This window comes from Seriola dumerili, unplaced genomic scaffold, assembly GCF_002260705.1.
Source record: "Seriola dumerili isolate Sdu_G_001 unplaced genomic scaffold, Sdu_1.0 BDQW01000025.1, whole genome shotgun sequence".
In the NCBI taxonomy this organism is placed as follows: Eukaryota; Metazoa; Chordata; class Actinopteri; order Carangiformes; family Carangidae; genus Seriola; species Seriola dumerili.
The window spans coordinates 15,957,797-15,977,588 of NW_019174280.1; the positions used below are offsets into that span (position 1 = coordinate 15,957,797).

Here is a 19,792-nt window from a genome sequence, read left to right on the forward strand (position 1 = left end):
CTCATCTCTAACCACAGCAAAGTCTGGGTTTGCCCAAGCACAATGTGAACACCGTCTGGGTTGTGAAATAGCAATATTAAAACCTGTTGGTGTGTGTGCGTGTTGTGTTTTATTGAGTATAGGAGTGTAGCTGTGCAGGTTGACAGCTCGGCCCCTCCCTGGCTCTGCTGAATGACTAGGAAAGAGCCTGAGGAATGTGGAGGTGTGCAGACATGCAGCTGCTCCAACTGTATCCATCATGCTCATTCTGCACAAAACCCTACGAACAAGCCTGGTAACCCCCCAAAAAAAAAAAAAACTGAGGAAAACTCAATGTAACTTTGTATTTAGTGCGTGTTTAATGGAGCTGCTAAGGAAAAAATAAAGAAGGTAGTTCCACGGGTGTGCCCCTTAAAATATAAACATTATAAATCCTGAATTACAAGGTTAGGGTCTCATATTTCTCACAGCGATAAAAATGAACAATCTTTAAAATCCAAAAAGAGCGATCTTATATAATAATAGCCGTTTTTCAGGTTACACCAGTACATTGGTGCATGACAAAAGGACTGTGCACACTTTAAAGACAGCTTGCTATGGCTGAGACTCGACAGCTGTAGGAATCAAATAAACAGGCCCAAGAAAAAGATTTTGTAAACCATAAGGAAGTTCAGCATAGAAACACGGTTCTTCCTCTTTGTACAGCTGCTTGCCAATTTCGCCAGATGAGACACTTTGCTCTCACTTGCACAGATTAGCCACCCACCGACAACCTTTCTCAAGTGAATTGATCCTATAGCAAATATTTAAATTGCTGTTTTTCTGTAAAATGACCATAAATAAAAAAGGAAATTAACTACAGCCCCAGAGTAATGAGTGATTTGTTAACCTTGACAATTTTTTGTCTTTCTGATGCCGTATGCGCAAGCGTCTCCAAGTTGATCTCCTTGGACGCCCTCCTCCTCCTGCTGGTGATCTGGATGACCCCTCCCGTAGTCACTTGGCTTTCCCCTCCTCTCTGTCCACCTGCTACTCCATTATGTGATGGTGGAGGCTCTTTGGAGGCTTGAGACCAGATGTTTGTCGAAGGGGGACCCAGTGGGGACTGTCCTTCTCTGGAAAGGCGCCGCGAGCGCCGAGGGGCTGCCGGCTGTGCATCTGAGCTCTCTGCGGGATTTGCTACGACCTTTTCGGGACATGTATCAGGTACGGCTGACATGTCACAGGTCTGAGCCTCTGGTTCCTGCTGCAGCTCCGCAGATGGAACATCTTCCTTTTTAGACACAGTGTCAGGTGTACAAGGCTCAGGAGACTGATAAGCTGCAAAGTTTTGGGTCTGTTGCTGTTTTGGCTGCACCTGTAGTTGTGTTGTTTCTTGCTGTTGCACATTTTGTTGTTGCAGTTGCTGCTGCTGCTGCTGTTGTTGCATTTGCTGAATTTGTTGCTGTCGCTCTTGCAGCTGTTGCTGGTGATACTGATGCTGCATCTGGTGCAGTTGTTGCTGTTGCATTTGTTGCTGTTGGATTTGCTGTTGCTGTAAATGTTGTTGTTGCTGCTGCTGCTGCTGCTGTTGCAGCTTAAGGTGATGCTGTTGCTGCAACTGTTGTTGATGCATTTGTTGCTGCTGCATCTGGTGTAGCAGCTGTTGTTGAGTTTGAGGCTGTTCACCATAGGTCAGGTTTGGCATTGCCTTGTTTGCCGGAAAAACAGGGTAATAACCAGATGAGAATTGTTGCTTGCTGGGCCTAAATGTTGGCTGGAAGGGCTGCAGCATTGGCCCCTGCAAAGTGTGAGATGGCACATGGGGCTGACCCTGGATCTCCACACCTTTGTGGCCGTGTTGATAGGTTTGCAGCTGGTGCACTCCAGCCGCACCGTGCTGCTCCCACTCAAGCCCCCTTCCCTGAGCTTGACTCTGGCTGGCATCTCTATAAACCTGAACAGGTCCCCCTGGCAGTTGATTTTCTCCCCCCATCGGCAGAGCTACGCCTTCATGGACTCCTTTATGGAACACCATCTGACTCCTGACGTTCACTCCGCCCATATAGGGGCCAAAGTTCTGACCCCAGCCCGACACAGGGGCTTCCTGAGACCAGCCAGGGGCCTGTATGGAGTCCTGCTGCATCCACTTTACTGGAGTAGTCTGTTGATAGTGCTGTACACCTTGGGGCCCTTTCTCCGGGTTATAAACACCAGAGCTGCTTGCAGAGTCACTGTGGCTTGACTCTAAAGCCGGAGGCGCCATACCATAATAAACCTCCCCTGAATGCTGCACAGGCTCTTTCATGGCTGCAGCCCGATGCTTGCCGCTCTTGTCAGTATTAACTTGAGGAGGAAGACTCATACTAATGTTGGAAGGTATGAAAATAATTCAGAGCTCTAAGTCTTGATGAGTGTGCAAAACGGAGTTAGTGTGTTTTCACTGCCTGTGGTTTTGAAATTCTTTGTTTAATTGTGTACACAGAGGTATTTGGGAGGAAATATAAATCCCAAAGGAAAGTGCAGGGTGGGGAACACGCAACCCTCCTTCCAGAATCAAATCTGAGGATTGTTGTCCATTCTTCTCATCCTCTTTAGGGTGCAGGACCTTATGAGAGAAAGGAGGGGTTAGACACTTTCTTTTTGTCTCAAGACAAGCACACAAACTTTTCAGTCGGCTTTGACTCGTCTGCAGCAAAGAGGAAACTGAGGCCTACACAAGCAAATAGCCCAATCAGAAGAGTAGAAATGAATCAGACAGCGCGTCTGGTGAAGTGAGCTCAGGCTCAGAAAAGGCTATATTTCGATATAAACGTCCAGGTGCGTGTAGAGGGTATGTTATAAGCAGAAGTTTTTGAAGCGTCAGCCAAAAGCAACAAGGAGGCGCTTACTGTTTAGCTGCCATTTGGCATAACAAGAAATACAGGAAACGAAGGGGCTCGTGCAATCACCCGAGCGATAGCCAGTGATGTTATGTTAAAAAAATCAGCAATAAGGAAGCGCCTGAAGAGTCGAGTGCAGTTAGGCAATACAGCAGATTAGTGAGCAGAAGTTAAACATAGTGTATATACCTGTTCAATGGTGCACAGAGCTCTCCATGGCCAGCTCCATGGAGTCACTTTGGTTTCGATCAAAGTCGACTGCATGCAGCTCCATGAAGGGATTGTGCGCAGCAAATGTCATAACTCTGACAACTTTCCCCCGAGTTTCACAGCGCACAATATGGCGAACAGGCGGCTTTACAATCAAAAGGAACAAATATACACTCCAAAGTCCGCACGAGCTGGAAAGTCTCATTAACACCGTAGTTACAATGTTGCACAGTGTGTCCGTAAAGCCGTGCACTTCCAGGAAAACATGTCCACAACTTTCTCCCCGCATCAACGAGTAAAACCACACATAAGACTGCGAAAGTGTGAAAACGCTGCCGTGCATCGGCCCGCGCTGGTATTTCCGCTGATTTCAACACTGCGCTGCGGAGCCCCGTCGGTCTAAAGGTCGCTGTTTCGGTCTATCCGCAGTGTGTGAAACGCCGCGAAACTGCGCAAACACGCAGAAAGTTGTGCACCCCCAAACGCACCGCCTCACCCCAAAACAGCTCAACTCACATCCTGTTATCCAATCCGATTGTCTGACCACTCCCATCGCTGTATCCGTGTACGTTTGTTTTGCTGTCATGGCTGCACCGGAAAGCGGAGTCACAGCTCAACACACGGAAACAGTTTGTGGTGGGTTGAGGGCCGTAGCCAGGATTTTAGTCATCCAGTCCAGCATTCAGTCTCTTCCCCCCCGATAATTTAGAAGATAACTTCATTTTTTTTTTTTTAATGTTCTATTAATTCAGATAATTGTTCCTTGTTAAATTCCATGATACTTTCTCTAGTTTCTCTGAGTTTCTGTACATGGCTGGATTTTGTCAGGAATATACTTTTCGGATAAACTGTTTAATCGTTGTATTTATATATTTATTCATTTTCCTCGTACTCGGCCTACAAACCCTAAAATTTAAAGACACAAAGCCTAAAAGATCTTGGTGTTGGCCTTCATAAAAATCCACTATCTGCACTTCAGGACCCTAATATTCTCAGCAAAAATACCACCATGACCTATGTGTCCACTGTGGTAGCTACAAACCTGTGGTGTTTTTTATTTATTTATACCACATTTGTCAAAGTTTGTCTTTTTGGTAATGATTATGAGGAGGGCTATTCCAAAATAATTCACATGTGGTAGCCTACCTTATATAAAGATATGTACAGTATATATTCACATTTTCACTTTTGGTTATTACATCTCTACTGCAAATAGTCTAGTAAACAAAATCAACAAAAGAATTAAGGAAAATCTGAATCAGGAAGATCTTTACTCTGAAAAGGTTGATCGAGAAAACCATTCATTCTTAACCTGGATGCAAACAATAGATTAACAATCTTCATCTGCTTGATGTGTAGGCTATATTCTCCTTTTTGTCGTGCTGCTGCACCACTTAAGTTTAGTGAGACATTGAAGTTTTCAAACAAAACATCTATCAAAACAGTTACTTTGACATAAGGCACCCATCTTTGCATAAGAATATAGACACATCTGTGTGCATGCCTGGTTCCTTTTTGGGCAAAGTCTCAAGGTGATGCTGATAGGTAGGGAGTGTCTGGTTTGGTAATGTCAGGAATAAGGTATAGTTCTACTGGCCTCATCAGCCTACTACAGAAATACACTGAATTCACTAAAGAAAAAAAGGGAGACCTTATCTCGTAATTATGACTTCAGGATTACGAGTTAATGTGGACAAGAATTAGAGCATATCAGAACATTCCTGGGAATAATCAGATTTTAAAATTTACTTCAGTATCAGTGATTTATTCACAGTTGTCAGTGCATTCAATGGTACACAGGGATATGTTAATAACTAATTCAGTTTACTTAATTAAAAATAAAAAGATAAAGAAATAAAGAAAAAAATACATTAAGGGTTAAAAAATTAAAGTTTACAGTGTCACTTTGAATCCCTGGCAACATTATACTTAATGTTTTTTGTAAAAGTTTACATCTGTTCACATAAATGAAGATTTTTTATGTTTAACGTAACATTGTCCAAGTATTTTGTTGAAAAAAAAAATTATTATATTCATCGTATAGATACACAGGAAAACACAAAAAAAACTCTCCAAACAATACCATCCACACTACTCACTGACATTAATATCTCCCACTGCGTCAAAACAATAAGGAAATAAATGCAAAATAAATCAGGTAGCTTATTTTTGCTACACTGTAACCGCCATCGATGGTGCATTTGCAGCCATTCTGCAATTCTACAGTTTATTGATTATGTTTGTAGTTTTTTTCCACCAAGTAGAAGATGTAGCCGGTGACAGAAGACCCCATTATCTCCGAATCAAAATAAGAGGCTGAGGTAAATAGTTTTTTTCCCACTTGCCTGCTCATGATTGCTGTTTAAACAATATGATGTGAAGACAGCATGGTGTCTGTGGGAGCATAGCCTCGGTAAGAATCGCAGTCATTTGTTTTTCGTCTAACTTGTTTCAAGGTCAACAATGAACTTTCACTCTCGGCTGTATGCGATGCGAGTGCTTGGGCTGTGGTGGTGACAGGGGGTGTGGGGGCTGATGGGTGCACCAAAATTCCTTGCTACGCAATTGCTGCTTTATTTTTGATGCAGTACGACTATTATTTCCTGTCCACTGCGTCACTGACACCACATTCAGTCACCTGTGGGTGCCTCACACCCCTGTGCTATGTGTTAATGTACAGAGTATTGACCACATTTAGGTATCTGTCAGTGCCTTTCAGTCGGTGCTGCTCCACACCGTCGGTGCAGCAGCGGAGGATGCAGGAGTTCAGTCCCGCTGTGACGTCACCGCCGCCCCCGCCGCCGCTGAGCCAGAGCACGGGGCATCAGTCCGCATCCACTAGCAGGCTAACTGGCTAACTGTAGCGAACGTCAGCTATGGTCCGTTACCGTTACCTCATTTCTGAAATAAACAATCGCTTTGATTGACCAGCCAAACCGGGAGCATGGGGGCTGTTTGGATTTCACATGCTAACTGGGATCGCACTGGTGCAACGGAGCGAGGTGAGAGAGGTTCGCTACACAGTGGTTATCGTTAGTAAACATGCTAGTTAGCTTGTTTTACAGGACCACCGGAGCTGCCGCGTTGAACACGGTCAACCAGCGACGCTAACGGTCAACGACCGGTTATTCTCCAGATATTACCAGTGGTCGCCGCTGCGCTAGTCATGGTAGTGTTTTGGCACAGAGTCAAACAAACCAGACAATGCTAACTGCTGTGTTTTCTGGACCACCAGCTAGCATTGGTTAGCGTCTTCTATGAGGCTTGGAACGTGAGGTGTGGCTAACTAACCTTTAAATGTTATTCTCCAGATGTTGCGCTACAATCACTAACAAGGAATGGTTTCGCATTCCATCAGCTGCAGGCTCCGCCGCATACAGTAGTTATAAAATAGAAAGCTGAAGTGTGTCTTAAAATCTGTTCCCTGTTTTTAGTGAAGGGCTTGCGCCACTGATGCCAGGTGCAGGCTGTAGCTGAGAGCACTCAGGATGAGTGGGGCTGGAGAGCACACAGACATCCTGTCAGTGGCAGACGTGGTCAGAGACAGATGGAAAGTGGTAAGTGTCATTTCACTAAAACACAGATAGCTGAATGAAGATCAGTCATTTATCCACATCTGTATTTTGGGTTGATAATAATTAATCCCTTCCCATCAGCTGAGGAAGATAGGTGGAGGTGGGTTTGGGGAGATCTACGAGGTCTTGGATCAGCTGAGCCAGGCCACTGTTGCCTTGAAGGTGGAGTCCGCTCAGCAACCCAAACAGGTGTTGAAGATGGAGGTAGCTGTGCTGAAGAAGCTTCAGGGTGAGTGATGCTTTCAATCCTGTCAGTGACAGAGTACCTGAAAAGTCAAAGAGAATTACTGTGTAACACGTTTAGCCCAGTTGTAACACCCAGATCATGACTAATTTTGTCAGTGTGGTAAGTGGGTGATGGCCTAGCCAGGGTATCTGCAGGTCTTGAAAAGCATTAAAAGGCATTTGAAGGTACTAAATCTAAAATCTAATGAACAAAGGTCTTGAATGTTTTTTTCCTGCCTGCCATGAGTGATAATGTACGTTATAAGACATTTTTGGATCCGATTGCAAGCTGTCCAGAGATGTTATATATCTACAGACTAAAAGCCGGATTGCTGTGACAGTGCATGTGCCGCAGGAGGCTGTTCTGCTCTTTTCTGTGGAGGTTCAGTCAGCACTATCAGACCATTTCTGCTAGCCACAGTTGCTATGAATCTCATCAATTCATAATCAGCAAGTGTCAATTTTAGGAAAAACTTAAATGAAATAATTTTTTTAAATTGATAAATACATCAATTTTTTGCCATTAGTATGGATCCAGGACATATTAATTGATAAGCTATATTAGGAATTATTGTTCTATACAGTTGGGAAGTACAGACCAAAATGAGACATAAATGTAAATAAATTAAAGGTCTTAATGAATAAGTGTAGACCTTGCCTTTTATCAGGTGTTAAATTAATCTTATAAAGTTTTAAATTTAATTTGCTGAACACTGCAGGAACCCTGAAATAAATGATGACATTTACTGTTTTATAATAGCTTCTGTGCTCGTTTTTTAAATTTTTTTATAAGGGTTAGTGTTTCATTCCATAAAAATTAATACATTTTTTATTACGTAAGTAGCGGTGGTCTGCTAATCCTGAAGTATTCCAGCAGTGGTTTTAATATTTCAATAAATCAGTTAATGCATACTATTAAAACCAGTATATGGAATTTGCGTACACAAAATTTATACCTAATATTTGTGTCTGTAACAGTATCAATAATTTTAAGTACTGAGAAATGCACACATAGTCAAAATAGAGGTGTTGTCCATCATGAACAACAGCAGTGATCAACCAATCCACTTATTGATGCATATAAATATATATTTCTTTGACAGGCAAAGATCACGTGTGTCGATTCGTGGGCTGTGGCAGGAATGATCGCTTCAACTATGTGGTGATGGAACTCCAGGTAGGATTTTTCACCAGTGAATGCTGGTCAAGTATTTAATTGGCTTCTGACAACATATCACCCTGCATCATGAATGTTATATGCTACGCTGATTTCCTGTCTAAAGGGGAGGAATCTGGCAGATTTGCGCAGAACCATGACCCGTGGCACCTTTTCTGTCTCCACAACCTTGAGACTTGGCAAGCAGATTTTAGAGGCCATTGAAAGCATCCATTCTGTAGGCTTTCTGCACCGTGACATTAAACCAGTAAGTTGACCCGAACCGCTTGATTGTTTGTTAATCACTTGTCGTTGTGTGCTAGCTGTCAATTTACTGTTTAATTTGAACTTGTTTGTGTTTATCTCTGTTCAGTCTAACTTTGCTATGGGAAGACTAGCCAGTACCTGCAGATGCTGCTATATGCTTGATTTTGGTTTGGCCCGTCAGTTTACCAACTCCAGCCAGGAAGTCCGTCCAGTGAGTACTCTGTGCCAGCTTCCTGAAAGCATTGTTTTAGCTTCTATAATCAAACTTCCTACAAGTTACTTATCCTCTGAAAAAGCTTTTTTAAAGCATACTCTATCGACTGTTGAAGTATTTGTTTTTTTGTTAACACAAAATATTGTTGTGACAAAATGGATCCAAAAGAAAATGCAGTCACTATGTGTGATATAAATGTGTTTTGATTTTATGGAAAAGTTATAATTCCTTATCGATATACTGAGACATACTTGCTTTATGATGATGTTCAACATTTGTTGGTCTATTAGTAAAATCATAGGTCAATCAAAGCCTACTCCTCCAGCACAAGGGAGTCGTCCAGGTGACAGGATGTCTTTAAATACAAAGTTAAAAGCATGCAAATTTACATTTCACACCATATTAAAGTAACAACTATCCAGTGAGTGCAGTGTGACCTTAAGAACTCACGTGACCTCAATGTCCCTCATGTGACATAAACTTATGAACATCCGAAAAGAAATTAAATGCCTGGGACTCACCCACCAGTCAGGGCCTATAAACCTTTTGTAAAGGACAAAGAGTGTGTTGTTTGTGTTTCAGTGACTCTTTTCCATATCTTTCAGCCTCGTCCTGTGGCAGGCTTTAGAGGAACTGTGCGATATGCTTCCATCAATGCTCATAAGAATAAGGTGAGTTAGGAGCAAAGACAAATTCTTATAGCGCTCATGTGTTTTATTCAATTTCAATTTACTTCCTCACCCTTGCGTATCTGAATCTGTAGGAAATGGGTCGTCATGATGACCTGTGGTCCCTTTTCTACATGCTGGTCGAATTCATGGTTGGTCAACTTCCCTGGAGGAAAATTAAAGACAAAGTATGTGCCTCTATGATACTGTTTACACAGTGGAGTTTTAATTTACAGCGTGTGTGTGTTTGTAAGTATACACCCAAATTCTTAATTAAATTCTTAATTTTTCCCTTCCTGCTCTCAGGAACAAGTAGGAAATCTTAAAGAGACATATGACCATCGACTTATGCTGAAGCACCTCCCCTCAGAGTTCAGTGCTTTCCTGGATCATATCTTGACCTTGGACTACTTCACTAAGCCCGACTATCAGGTTAGCAATCTCTTGTTTAGCATATTTTGCACTCGCTGTTTATGTCTCTCCAGATGTCAAACCCTGATGTCCTGATGTGTTTTTTTTTTTGTTTTTTTTTGTCTGTGACAGCTTTTGATGTCAATGTTTGACAATGCTATGAAGAGCCACAACGTGCTGGAGAATGACCCTTATGACTGGGAGAAGTGTGATTCAGAGGATATGCTGACCATCACTGCCACGTCAACCACTGCTCAGCAGCTCACTCGCCTCACACCGGCATACTTGGGGTGCTCACAGCTAAAGAAAGCTCTATCATTATTAACATATAGCTAATTAGATTTTGAATTGCTTGAAGCTTAATGTTGTTTAGTGCTATTCAAACTTCCTTCATGTTACTGTTGGACATGCGTTCAAATATATAGCTGCAGCTTTTTTTAGACTAGAAATCTGCACAGTCATGGATCCCTGAGAAATCAACTGCTCTAAATTGTGCTGTGAAAATGAGCTGCAGGGTGACCTTCCTTCTCCCCCACAGCATGGCCAATGCTTCAGTGCTGCCAGGCGAGCTGCAGCGGGAGAACACTGAGGATGTCCTGCAAGGGGAGCGCCTCAGCGATGCTGACAACTGCCCCCCCATCCCTACACCGACCACCCCTGGTGGAGATGTATGGGAAGAGATGGACCGCAACCGAAACCATAAACACGCCCCGCAGATGATCAGGAAGGTCAGGGCAATGTAATTTACTGTTCGCTCGGTATATTGTTCTCACCTACTGCTGTAATATTATTACTGCTTCTCTCTCTGTGCAGTGGAAGCCACTGCACAAAACTATCCCCAAGTCATGAATACATCACAATGGAGTTCTTACACAAACCTAAATTTAAGGCTACATCCACTCTGCCTAAAGGTATGATAATGGCTAAGACCCCAGTAACCCATGGCCTTGAATAGAAACCTACTGGGAGATCATCTACTGTCACCCAGTATCTTCCTGATACTTGGGTAAAGAACTGCCTCCCTCCCTATTTAAAGAAATACATGTTTGGGGATACAAATGTAGTATTTCAGTTTTTGAGCCTCCTTGCATTCTCCTCAGGTGGTGAGTGAGGATGAACACAGTCAGAACCAGGGGAACCAGAGTCCCAACACCGGCTCCATACAGAGTTCTCCTAGACGGGTGCGATCAGAAACCATGTTCTTGGAACGGGCTGCACCGCTGCTCCGGAGGATGAGACACAGTCAGAGCTTGGCGTTTGAAAAGAGGCTCGCACCCGAACCCAAGCCCACCATCGAACGCTTCCTTGAGGCCTAGTTAGTACACGATACACATCAAATTAAAAAAATTAAAACTTTTTTTTAAACAGACAGAATCCCATCTTAATGCTTACAATTTATTGTTTCAGCTTGGGCAAACAGCGTCCAGTCCTTTCTCAGGTGGGAGAGAAATCCATTACTGAGAGGGGGCAGGGGCAGCAGACACCTCCTTGCATCGAGGACCACTCTGGCACAGCTACCCCTGACCAAGAAGAGGGGGCAGCGAGCAGTGGCTTTGTGGCTGTAAACCTCAGTCCTGTGCCTCAAGAGGGAGACTCTCAGGAGTGGGTGATGCTGGAGCTGGAGCAAGGCAGTGGTTCTGGAGGAAGCAAACCTCCAGCAGAAGCTCTGCACGAGGACAAGCCAGGTACCCACACACCTGCAGAGGCTGAGAACCACTCCTCTGAGCAGCAGGATGGCCAGTCGACTGCAGTGCCGAGCAGCCCCGTCCTGTCTCAGATGGCCATGCCTGGCACGTGGTTACTGGGCCACAGGAGGATACCGGGCATGCTGGGACAAATGCCCTCGGTCATCATGGGAAGACCTCAGATGGACCAGGTAGGGGTGACTATGTATTTCGTTGTACATGAACTGAGAGCAGCACATGCTTTGAATTTGGATGCACATCATTTGACTAATCAATCTCAACTGAGGTCTTGCTTGTTCTGGAGGTTTTGACCATATTACAAGATCCTCATCAGCAGATTGAGTTCCAAGTTTTTCATCATCTCTATGGCCACAGGAATTTACTAAATTAAATTCGTGTTGAAAGGCTTTAAATTTAAGAACAGAAAAATCAAAGACAAAGTTATAAATTAAAGTGTATGATTAAGAATATAAAATATACAGTATATAAAGGACGTCACTCGTGTAGTGTCTTATGAATAAGAAATGTACATTTACACGAACAGTTGTCATTGACATATGGATATGAGCTGAAGTACAACACTGTACTCAGTACAATGGGTTTTGCATATGTCATCACTTTTCATGTTTCTGAGCATCTCTACGACTTTGATGTACTGAATACCTATGTGTGTTATTTGAATGTTTAAACATCCTCTTGTAAATTGATACATTTTACAAAGTTTTAGATAGAAATAGGATACAGTTTCATTTGACTAGATACCACTTCCGTAATATTTCAGATCTTGTGTTACACATCTCTTTTTTTATCCCTGTTAGTTGGTAATATCACGTTATTTATAATTTCTTCAACAACCCTAACAGTCATCAAACTCTTCTCAGTCCTCCAGCTGTGCGCCACAGTCGCCTGTACAGGAGAAGAGAGATGCAATACCACTAGAAGCCCCATCCGCTAAATCTGACGGACTCCCAGAGGAAATCTTAAAGGATGGAGGGAGGTTGGAGTTAGCTCCAGTGCCAAGCCCAGCCAAAGGCCCCACAACTCATCTGACCAACGACAGAGACCCAGAGAGTGATTCTGGTCTGCCTGATCGCTCCTCAGAGCCGAATCAGCAGCCCCAAGCTGACATTGCAGGAGGCGCCATGGAGAGCACCGTCACCGTCTCCTCCTCTCCACCTCCGGCTTTGCTCAGGCGAAGAGACTCTCCCTCGTCGCCAAGACTGAGCCGAATCCCAGTACGAGACCCCAGCGCTCCCCTGGACTCTCCGAGCAGGGACCTCAACATGGAGAGGCGTCATCGGTGGAGCAGTCCGGTCCCCGGCTCCCCCACCCACTCGCCCTCTCCATCTCTGTCCTGTGACAACCTGCCCTGCGCTCTGCCGAGAGACAGGCTCCCCTCAGAGCGAGGCTCCAGGTCCGACTGTGTAGGAGAAGACCCCCTCTCTCTGTCCTCCTCATCAGGTAGCAAAAGTAAGATCCCACGTCCTGTGAGTGCCACCTTTGTACCCGAGCAGCTCACAAGCAGGTTTCTGCCTCGGCCACCCCCTGGGAAACCGCCCATCCGCCCCTGTGTGGACAACAGGTAGGAGCTATGTCAAAGTGTTTATAACACAATACAGATTTTTGAACAGAAGTTTGCTAAGTGCATTTGACAGTTTTTATTAGATGGTGGATGCTTTAAGTTATAATCCTTTAGATTTTGATTTCAACCATTGTTACTGGTGGTAACTTAAGTGCAGTTTAACACTGCAGCAAACGCTTCAGCAGCTATTTTGTCATAATATAATAATAACACAGTTTACAGTGCAGCCAAACAAACTTAAATCTTAACAAAGAAGTCAGTGGGTCAATCCAAATACATTGCATTTCCTGTGACTACTTCACAATATTAGCCAGCTGAATGCTTTTAATGTGAACTAGCAGCAGCAAGAAATATTTGATTTAAATTAACAATGACTTACTACAGCTCTGATAAGGCTGCAGAAGAGTGAACAGCAATGAGAGAAGGCACCAGTAACAATGAAAAGTACTACACAGAGACGTAATTAAAGAATCTAAATACATTGACTGGCTATTGCTGAAAAAATCAAGAGTTTAACTTTAGGACTATTTTAAAGATAATTTTAATGTTTCTGTATTGGAGGATGGAAGATGGATCATTTTACAGTGAGCATTGTAATCATACTGTCTTCTGTTCTTTTCTCCAGACGGCGGCGGCTAAGAGTGCGTGCCAGCAGCACTAGTGATGCAGACTTCCTTGCCAGTCTGACCCAGCTCATGCAGGACCGCAGCGGGATGCTCTTCAGCCCTCCTCCTCGCAGCTCCTCCTCCACCCTGCAGCGCTCCCAAAGCTCCTCCCCCTCCCGCCAAGAGCTCCGCGATGGCAGCGCACTACAGGGACGCAGCCGCTCTCCTTCTAGCTTCTCCAGGTCCCCTCCTCCTCGGCAGGCTCATCCACAAGACGGCCCCGGTGGGCAGGGCCAGTGGGGCCACAGCTCCAGGGGGAGGGGCCTGCTCTACGAGGGCAAAGGCTCTGGGAAAGTGAATCGATGACTGTATTTCACACTAAAGACTGATCCGGATTGTGCAACTGTAGCAAAAAGGCTGTCTCACATCCAGTCCCTGATAGCATGTGTAAATATGGTATTTACTCAAGGGAATGTACTGTATCTAATGTAAAATGTATGATAAATTGTATTTATTTATTTATTCATTTGTTGGATGTGTCTCTAAAAATACTTGAAAATGTTGCTTGATACCTGCAGTTGAAAGAAAAAGGAGGGGAAAGCTTGAGATTGCCAACTCTTACCTCTCATTTCACTCCTCTCTGAACACTCCATATAGGCCTACTAGGAGACCAAAAAGATAATGTTTAATACTTGAGGGATGTAAAATTGATGCTAACTGTAGATATGTACCATTAGGAAAATACACTAATAGAAACCATGTACTGACATTAAGAACACTAATAGTAAATAACACCACAAGCATTATACCAACATCAGCATTCATGTACAGAACCAGGGCATGCAGTCCCATCTTGACCTCACTCCTGTAAAACTGTGAGATCAGTTATAGTATGTAACAATGACAATGAATTGCTCATTTTGGCATATCACAGTGTAGTAGTGTGCTTTTACTTTGCTAGAAAATATTTGTCATGCAAAAGACATCAGCATATTAGAATGTAAATGTAAGTGCACTCATACTTAAGTATTGTAAAAGTGCATGAGTGTCATCGGAAATGATCTTTTTTTTTTTTATTCATTTGTACAATCAGTTCCAACATCTGTATTTTTATTGAACTGCTTCTGATCAAAATACATCACAATATAGACCAGCAACAATGCAGTGTGCATTTTTATTTCTCATGAAAGTGACAAGAAACAAAAGCTGATTGACGGAAAAAAACAAAAAACAAAAACCTTTTCATCATGTCGGATGGTTGTTGCATTTTATTTTATCACAATTTAGAAACATACAAAAATAAATACATTGAATAAATGCCAGATCTCAAAAATATTCCTGCCTGCACATGTAGTTTTCATTATGATTTAAAGGGTTAGTTTACCTGCATTTCCTGACTATTTCCTCACTCACCCAGAGCAGTATTAAGCTATGATAGGTCTGGTTTTATTTGCCCAGGTTTTCAGACATTTCTGCTCAACCGAATGGAATTTGGTTTGTGGCAACAACGGAAACTTGACATTTACAAAACACAATAGCAACATCTTTTTCCAGAAGCACTTTCCTAGTTACTCTGGGTAATCCATATACATTATTGTCTTTTCTCTACAACTACTTTCTACAGAAGACATAGTGCCAAGCTAAGCAGCAGCACTGTCAGTGATCAGATACGACTGACACCTCCCCAGTGAACGGTCGGCTTGTCAAATTCTGTTGAAGCAGCTGTTTTCAGTGACAGACGCCACTGTAAGCACAAGAGAGAGAGGCACTGCTGATGAGCTGGTGACTGAAGAATCATAGGAGGGGAACAGATGACAACCTCAATGAAATGAAGACTCCTCCATCTGTTGTGGTCACTGAGATTTAAAATGTGAAGGAAGACAATGTCTAACCAGCTGTTTGCCAGAGCAAGTGACAGAAAGTTAAAGAATGTGTGAACATGGGCAAACACGGATGGAATCTAATCAGGATTATGCTCTAAAATCTTTTAAATGAAGGGATGATTAATTATCCTTGGGTTTTCTTGCTACACTGACTTCACTGATAAACCTTTTCTACATTAACCAGGTTCCTCAGTGTTCAAACAATCTCACAGTTAGCCCAGCTGTCACACAGTCTTCCTCAGTTTGTCAAGTTGATGAGGAAATGCAGTGTAGATTTTAAAATGGCCATTTTTTCAGAGCACTTTAAAGGCTTCTCATTTTGGTTGGCTGAACCTAAATGAGAAGCCTTTAAAGTGTCGAAGTTTATTTTTGACCTTGTGGTGAGATTGTTTTTGTAAACTGCAGTTTCCACAGTCTAGAATGAACTTAGGGCAGTAGCATCTCTGGGCTCACACAGCTGAACATAATCAAAACAAAAACAAACTGTTTGGTGGCTATGAGCCAGACTATTTTGGGACAAGCTATTTGGGAAAATAAATAGCCACTGACCTTATGAGCAGATGAATATATATATTTTTTAACAATTTTGGTGAAATTATAGCCATTTGTGAAAAGAAAATGGCTAATTTCTAATTTCTGTAGCTGCATTGTTGGTTCCCTAATTTTATCACTCCGACATTGTAACATCAGCCATTTTGAGTCGAGGAGAAGTGAAATGCAGAGGGTTGTAAAACTCTTAGTGGTGAAAAAAAACAGTTTATTTACAGTTCATGGTCAGTTGACATACAGAATGTTTGTATTTGTCATTAAAAAAGTTATATTTCCTGCTCAACTGCTATAAGAATACAGTGGTTCATGAACAGCCAAAAACATAATGAAGAATAAACATAAAATATTGAATGGACGATAAAAATGGTTGGAACCCTGAGGCGAGGAGCCAGCCGCACATCTATGGTGGGGTTAGTCGATCTAAAAAGTGAGCAATGACTTGCAGGTTTGGTGTCGTTTGAGGCCTAGAAGAGAGGAGCAGACTGTCTGGGGTCGTCTGGTAACACACTGATGGAGTCCTCTGCCTTTCCACACAGCATGCAGAGCATAGTGTACTCCTGGACAACACAAAACAGACTTAATATACATATTAAAAGCTTATACAGTGGCAACACCTAAGCATGAATACTGTTGCAATAGATAGCCGGCTTATTATCTATAAGTATTTTTCACACATAAGAATCTACTTAGCTATGGTAAATAAGCCACACAACATTACTAACCTGATATTCATCAACAACGGAGAAAGTATATTCATGTCTGGCGATGACATGGTCGCAGTTTTTACAAACATCTGGAAGGACAAATGGACATTAGTGAAATATTTTTAAGCAGTTACGAACAAATCAAAGTCTAGTCTCATTTTGGAAAGAGATAAAATTCAATATATTTCCGAAATTATGTGGATGCTTTACACCCATATGTGACTGTTGAACTTCTCCTTGCAAAACTGTTGCCATCAATAAGCTGCTGCAACAACCTCTGTTCTTCTCTAAAGACTTTCCATGAGAGTGGAAGTGAAGCCTGGCTGCAGGGATTTGCTCCTGTTCATCTACAAGAGCACTGGTGAAAACTGGTTTGTGTTCCAGTTCATGCCAAAAGGTATTGCATGGAGTTAAGGCCAGGGCTCTGAGCAGACCAGTCAAGCTCTTTTTCCCAGCCACGAGGTTTGAACTCAGAAAATTCTTGCTATGAGGCACCAGTGCTAACAGCTGCCATAGCATGTCGTGGGTAGATCTTACACAATATGTGTGCAAGACAGCCTACAAATATCTCTGAAGCTGTGATATCCACCAAAGGAGGACATAATAGGGCTCAAACCTTTTGCACATGCCATAATTACTGTTTACATTTTTACGATCATGTCCCTAGAGTTCATTGTCTGGTGGTTCTACTAGAATGAAAACTGGTCTGTAAAATGTCAGTGCTGTAATCCATTGGTTGTCTTCTCTAGCTGGGGCACCAGAAGAGTGACTAACGGTCATATGTGACGATCTCCTCTCCATCGTCATCCTCCGTGGCTTTATTACTGATCAACACAAAGTCCCTCTGATGGCAGCTGGCACAGCCCAGGTAGTTCATCAGGTATGAGCCATTCTCCAGACAGGTGTTCCCCTGAGCAGGAAGTCAAAGGAAAAACTTATTTTAGTTTAAAACAAAAAAATAGAATCACCTGTCAGCATATAATGCAATTCAGTTCAACACGCCACAAACTGTAGCCTCCAAAACGACAATAAAGCTGAATCAACACTTCTCTGAAACAGTTTCAACACAAACGGACACCGTAACCATCGTGAAGGGAGGTGGGTTTATTTTGAGGGCCACTTGAAGGAGTGGGCAAGTCATTATAGAAACAGTTACGACTACACTGATAGAAAATCCTGGACACTTGCAGAGCAAAACTCTGAGTGGCATAACCAATATAAGAAATAGAAAAGAAGCGAACGGGAGATGTAAAACAAATTGCACTGCAAGTTACATACATACCAAGATGTAAATCATATTTATCTCATTTTCTCTCTCAAAGGCATCGTCAACGTTATGCCATAGCATCACTGTTTGAGGGGGTTGCTTAACCTGAGTCTGGATTAACTATAGCTAACTATAACGTTGGTAGCTACACATTTACTAGTAGCATTTGTACGTCAAAACGAGCAGTAGGTCTCTCAGTGGCCACAACTTACCCGGTCCGGGTATTCTTTTTGTACACAGCCATTGCACATTTTAATTTGTAACTTTTTTAACGATAACGATAACACACTGTAAACAGCGAACAAACAGCTAAGTATTTTTTTTTTTAGCAACAACCTCCTCTTCCGCACTGAACGGTGGCCCCTGTGGCTCATTAGAGCTGTAAAACATCCTCACTCCCGGACGTCGCAGACAAGGCCACTGTCCGCTCCGCGCCCATGTTTTTGTAGATCTACGAAAACCAGCCGCCGTCGAAACGATTGGGCGACGTACACTTGACACAATATACGTAGGCAAACATGGCGGTCTAACAGCAGTGGAGTCCCGTAGCCATGTGAGATTCGTCCGGTAGTTATGATCACTTTATAGTTTAAACCTAATATTGTGCACAAAAGAATCAGTTAAGAATTTATCTAAATGCCGTTAACTTTGCCCAACGGCTTGTGGTAACTGTAACGCAGGCAACGTTGATCTGCAACTGTTGGGTCAACCTCTCAGTGGGTGCTGGCTAGGTCTGAGCACGTTGTGCTGCTGTTTTAAGTTTGGACTTGATGTTTGCAGTGATTTATTGGATATAACGTCTCCAAATGTCACCAAAAGTCTACACTCTGTTTGCCACAGTCTTTATTCTGTGACGATATGATGCTGTTGACACATTGGACTAAAGCTTTGTTTGTTCTGCATTCAATGCTAGTGCACAGCTTTGTTTATATATTTGTTCTTGTTTCAAAGAAATGGCAACGGTTCATACCTCACAGGAGATGGTGGATAAACCCCCTGTGAAGAACAAGGGCTACAAACAACGAGTCCGCAAGAGGAAAAAATCTTTCTACTGTATTTTGTGTCGCCGGAAGTGTCTACGCTATGTAAGTAATTTTACCAATATGTTTACACAAGTAGCAGCAGTGCAGCCTTTACAAATAATCTATAATCATGACAATATGTCTCTTAATTACAGGAAGCACAGGAACACATGCATAGTATGCTGCATCACCAAGAGCTGGAGACAGTGCTGGGCAAGTGAGTAATATTTGTCGAATACCAAAAAAGTATTATAGAATCTACATAATGCACTTGAGACATAGTATGAGCTGAGAAAACTTTGAGAGAAAAGAAGGACGGCACTTCATGCACAACATATGTCAAGAGTCGAATCCTCAGCAGGAGTATTCCCTGTGGCTGGATCTCAAATCTCAATACAGTTTTAAAGACTTTTAGTTTTTCAAGTTCTGAAATCTACTGTCAACTACTGGTTCTTTAGCCAGTTTTGGATAAAGTTCTTGTACAGTTGCTTGTGTTATAACATGTGAGAGGAGTAACAAAAATGAGTGTGTGGAAAAGCATGTTTATATTCCTAAAGTAAGAAACCAAAAAATATTGTTTGTTTTTTAAAATATTGTACTGCATCAAAAAAAAAAAATCACAACTGTCATGGGAACAATTTTTTTTGTTTTGATCTAAAATCAGTTGCTTGAATTCCAAGCAGAGATTCGAATATCAACTTAAATCTGACAAAAATGTCCTCTGTTTTTGTGTCCTTTTAATGAACAGGGATTCATTTCATGAATGTCAGGCGTGTGAGGTATTCTCCATGGGTTTACATGAGTACGCCCAGCACATCTCCACCGCTCAACACAAAGCCAAGTTGAAGAGCTTGATATTTAAACATTCAAGGCCCCTTTCCCTGTTTACAACCCTGAGCAAAGAGACCATCAACCGAATTAAGGAGAGA

The 19,792-nt window shown here is 42.5% G+C and overlaps 4 protein-coding genes across 4 annotated transcripts in view; 2 read left to right on the plus strand and 2 right to left on the minus strand.

Annotated features, from left to right (window-relative positions):
- Positions 1–3,106, minus strand: part of LOC111216396 (ELM2 and SANT domain-containing protein 1-like) — a 10,919-nt gene extending 7,813 nt beyond the window's left edge. The window contains exons 1-2 of the mRNA XM_022737909.1: positions 3,030–3,106; positions 869–2,566 (exon numbers count right to left, since the gene is read on the minus strand). Coding sequence (XP_022593630.1) covers positions 869–2,323 — 1,455 coding nt within the window. The 5' untranslated portion in view covers positions 2,324–2,566; positions 3,030–3,106. The remainder of the gene's footprint in view (positions 1–868; positions 2,567–3,029) is intronic.
- Positions 3,107–5,860: 2,754 nt separating this feature from the next.
- Positions 5,861–14,678, plus strand: LOC111239775 (tau-tubulin kinase 2-like). Its single transcript, XM_022769684.1, has 15 exons — positions 5,861–6,052; positions 6,485–6,607; positions 6,707–6,854; positions 7,954–8,027; positions 8,134–8,274; positions 8,380–8,484; positions 9,093–9,158; positions 9,251–9,343; positions 9,462–9,587; positions 9,699–9,856; positions 10,105–10,294; positions 10,667–10,881; positions 10,974–11,442; positions 12,133–12,833; positions 13,459–14,678. The coding sequence occupies exons 2-15, from the start codon at positions 6,539–6,541 to the stop codon at positions 13,802–13,804; spliced, it is 2,901 nt and encodes a 966-aa protein (XP_022625405.1). The 5' UTR covers positions 5,861–6,052; positions 6,485–6,538; the 3' UTR covers positions 13,805–14,678.
- A 1,282-nt stretch (positions 14,679–15,960) lies between these two features.
- Positions 15,961–18,224, minus strand: churc1 (churchill domain containing 1). Its single transcript, XM_022769695.1, has 4 exons — positions 18,054–18,224; positions 17,349–17,484; positions 16,593–16,663; positions 15,961–16,427 (listed from the first exon to the last, which is right to left on the minus strand). Exons 1-4 carry the CDS (start codon positions 18,213–18,215, stop codon positions 16,335–16,337), a joined length of 462 nt encoding a protein of 153 aa, XP_022625416.1. The 5' UTR covers positions 18,216–18,224; the 3' UTR covers positions 15,961–16,334.
- A 144-nt stretch (positions 18,225–18,368) lies between these two features.
- On the plus strand, positions 18,369–19,725 carry LOC111236937 (zinc finger protein 106-like). Its single transcript, XM_022765862.1, has 5 exons — positions 18,369–18,408; positions 18,793–18,926; positions 19,019–19,080; positions 19,612–19,665; positions 19,701–19,725. The coding sequence occupies exons 2-5, from the start codon at positions 18,795–18,797 to the stop codon at positions 19,723–19,725; spliced, it is 273 nt and encodes a 90-aa protein (XP_022621583.1). The 5' UTR covers positions 18,369–18,408; positions 18,793–18,794.
- Positions 19,726–19,792: the final 67 nt, after the last annotated feature.

What these genes read in the sequence shown, in the direction of transcription:
- LOC111239775 (XM_022769684.1), top strand. Translation starts at nt 6,539, where the DNA reads ATGAGTGGGGCTGGAGAGCACACAGACATCCTGTCAGTGGCAGACGTG. An exon ending in TGTGCTGAAGAAGCTTCAGG is followed by an intron (nt 6,855 to 7,953) that starts GTGAGTGATGCT and finishes TTTCTTTGACAG; the next exon opens with GCAAAGATCACGTGTGTCGA. An exon ending in CTCACACCGGCATACTTGGG is followed by an intron (nt 9,857 to 10,104) that starts GTGCTCACAGCT and finishes TCTCCCCCACAG; the next exon opens with CATGGCCAATGCTTCAGTGC.
- churc1 (XM_022769695.1), bottom strand. Translation starts at nt 18,215, where the DNA reads ATGAGCCACAGGGGCCACCGTTCAGTGCGGAAGAGGAGGTTGTTGCTA. An exon ending in AAAAAGAATACCCGGACCGG is followed by an intron (nt 17,485 to 18,053) that starts GTAAGTTGTGGC and finishes CTTCCTGCTCAG; the next exon opens with GGGAACACCTGTCTGGAGAA. An exon ending in CCGTTGTTGATGAATATCAG is followed by an intron (nt 16,428 to 16,592) that starts GTTAGTAATGTT and finishes TGTGTTGTCCAG; the next exon opens with GAGTACACTATGCTCTGCAT.
- LOC111236937 (XM_022765862.1), top strand. Translation starts at nt 18,795, where the DNA reads ATGGCAACGGTTCATACCTCACAGGAGATGGTGGATAAACCCCCTGTG. An exon ending in GCCGGAAGTGTCTACGCTAT is followed by an intron (nt 18,927 to 19,018) that starts GTAAGTAATTTT and finishes TCTTAATTACAG; the next exon opens with GAAGCACAGGAACACATGCA. An exon ending in TTCTCCATGGGTTTACATGA is followed by an intron (nt 19,666 to 19,700) that starts GTACGCCCAGCA and finishes CTCAACACAAAG; the next exon opens with CCAAGTTGAAGAGCTTGATA.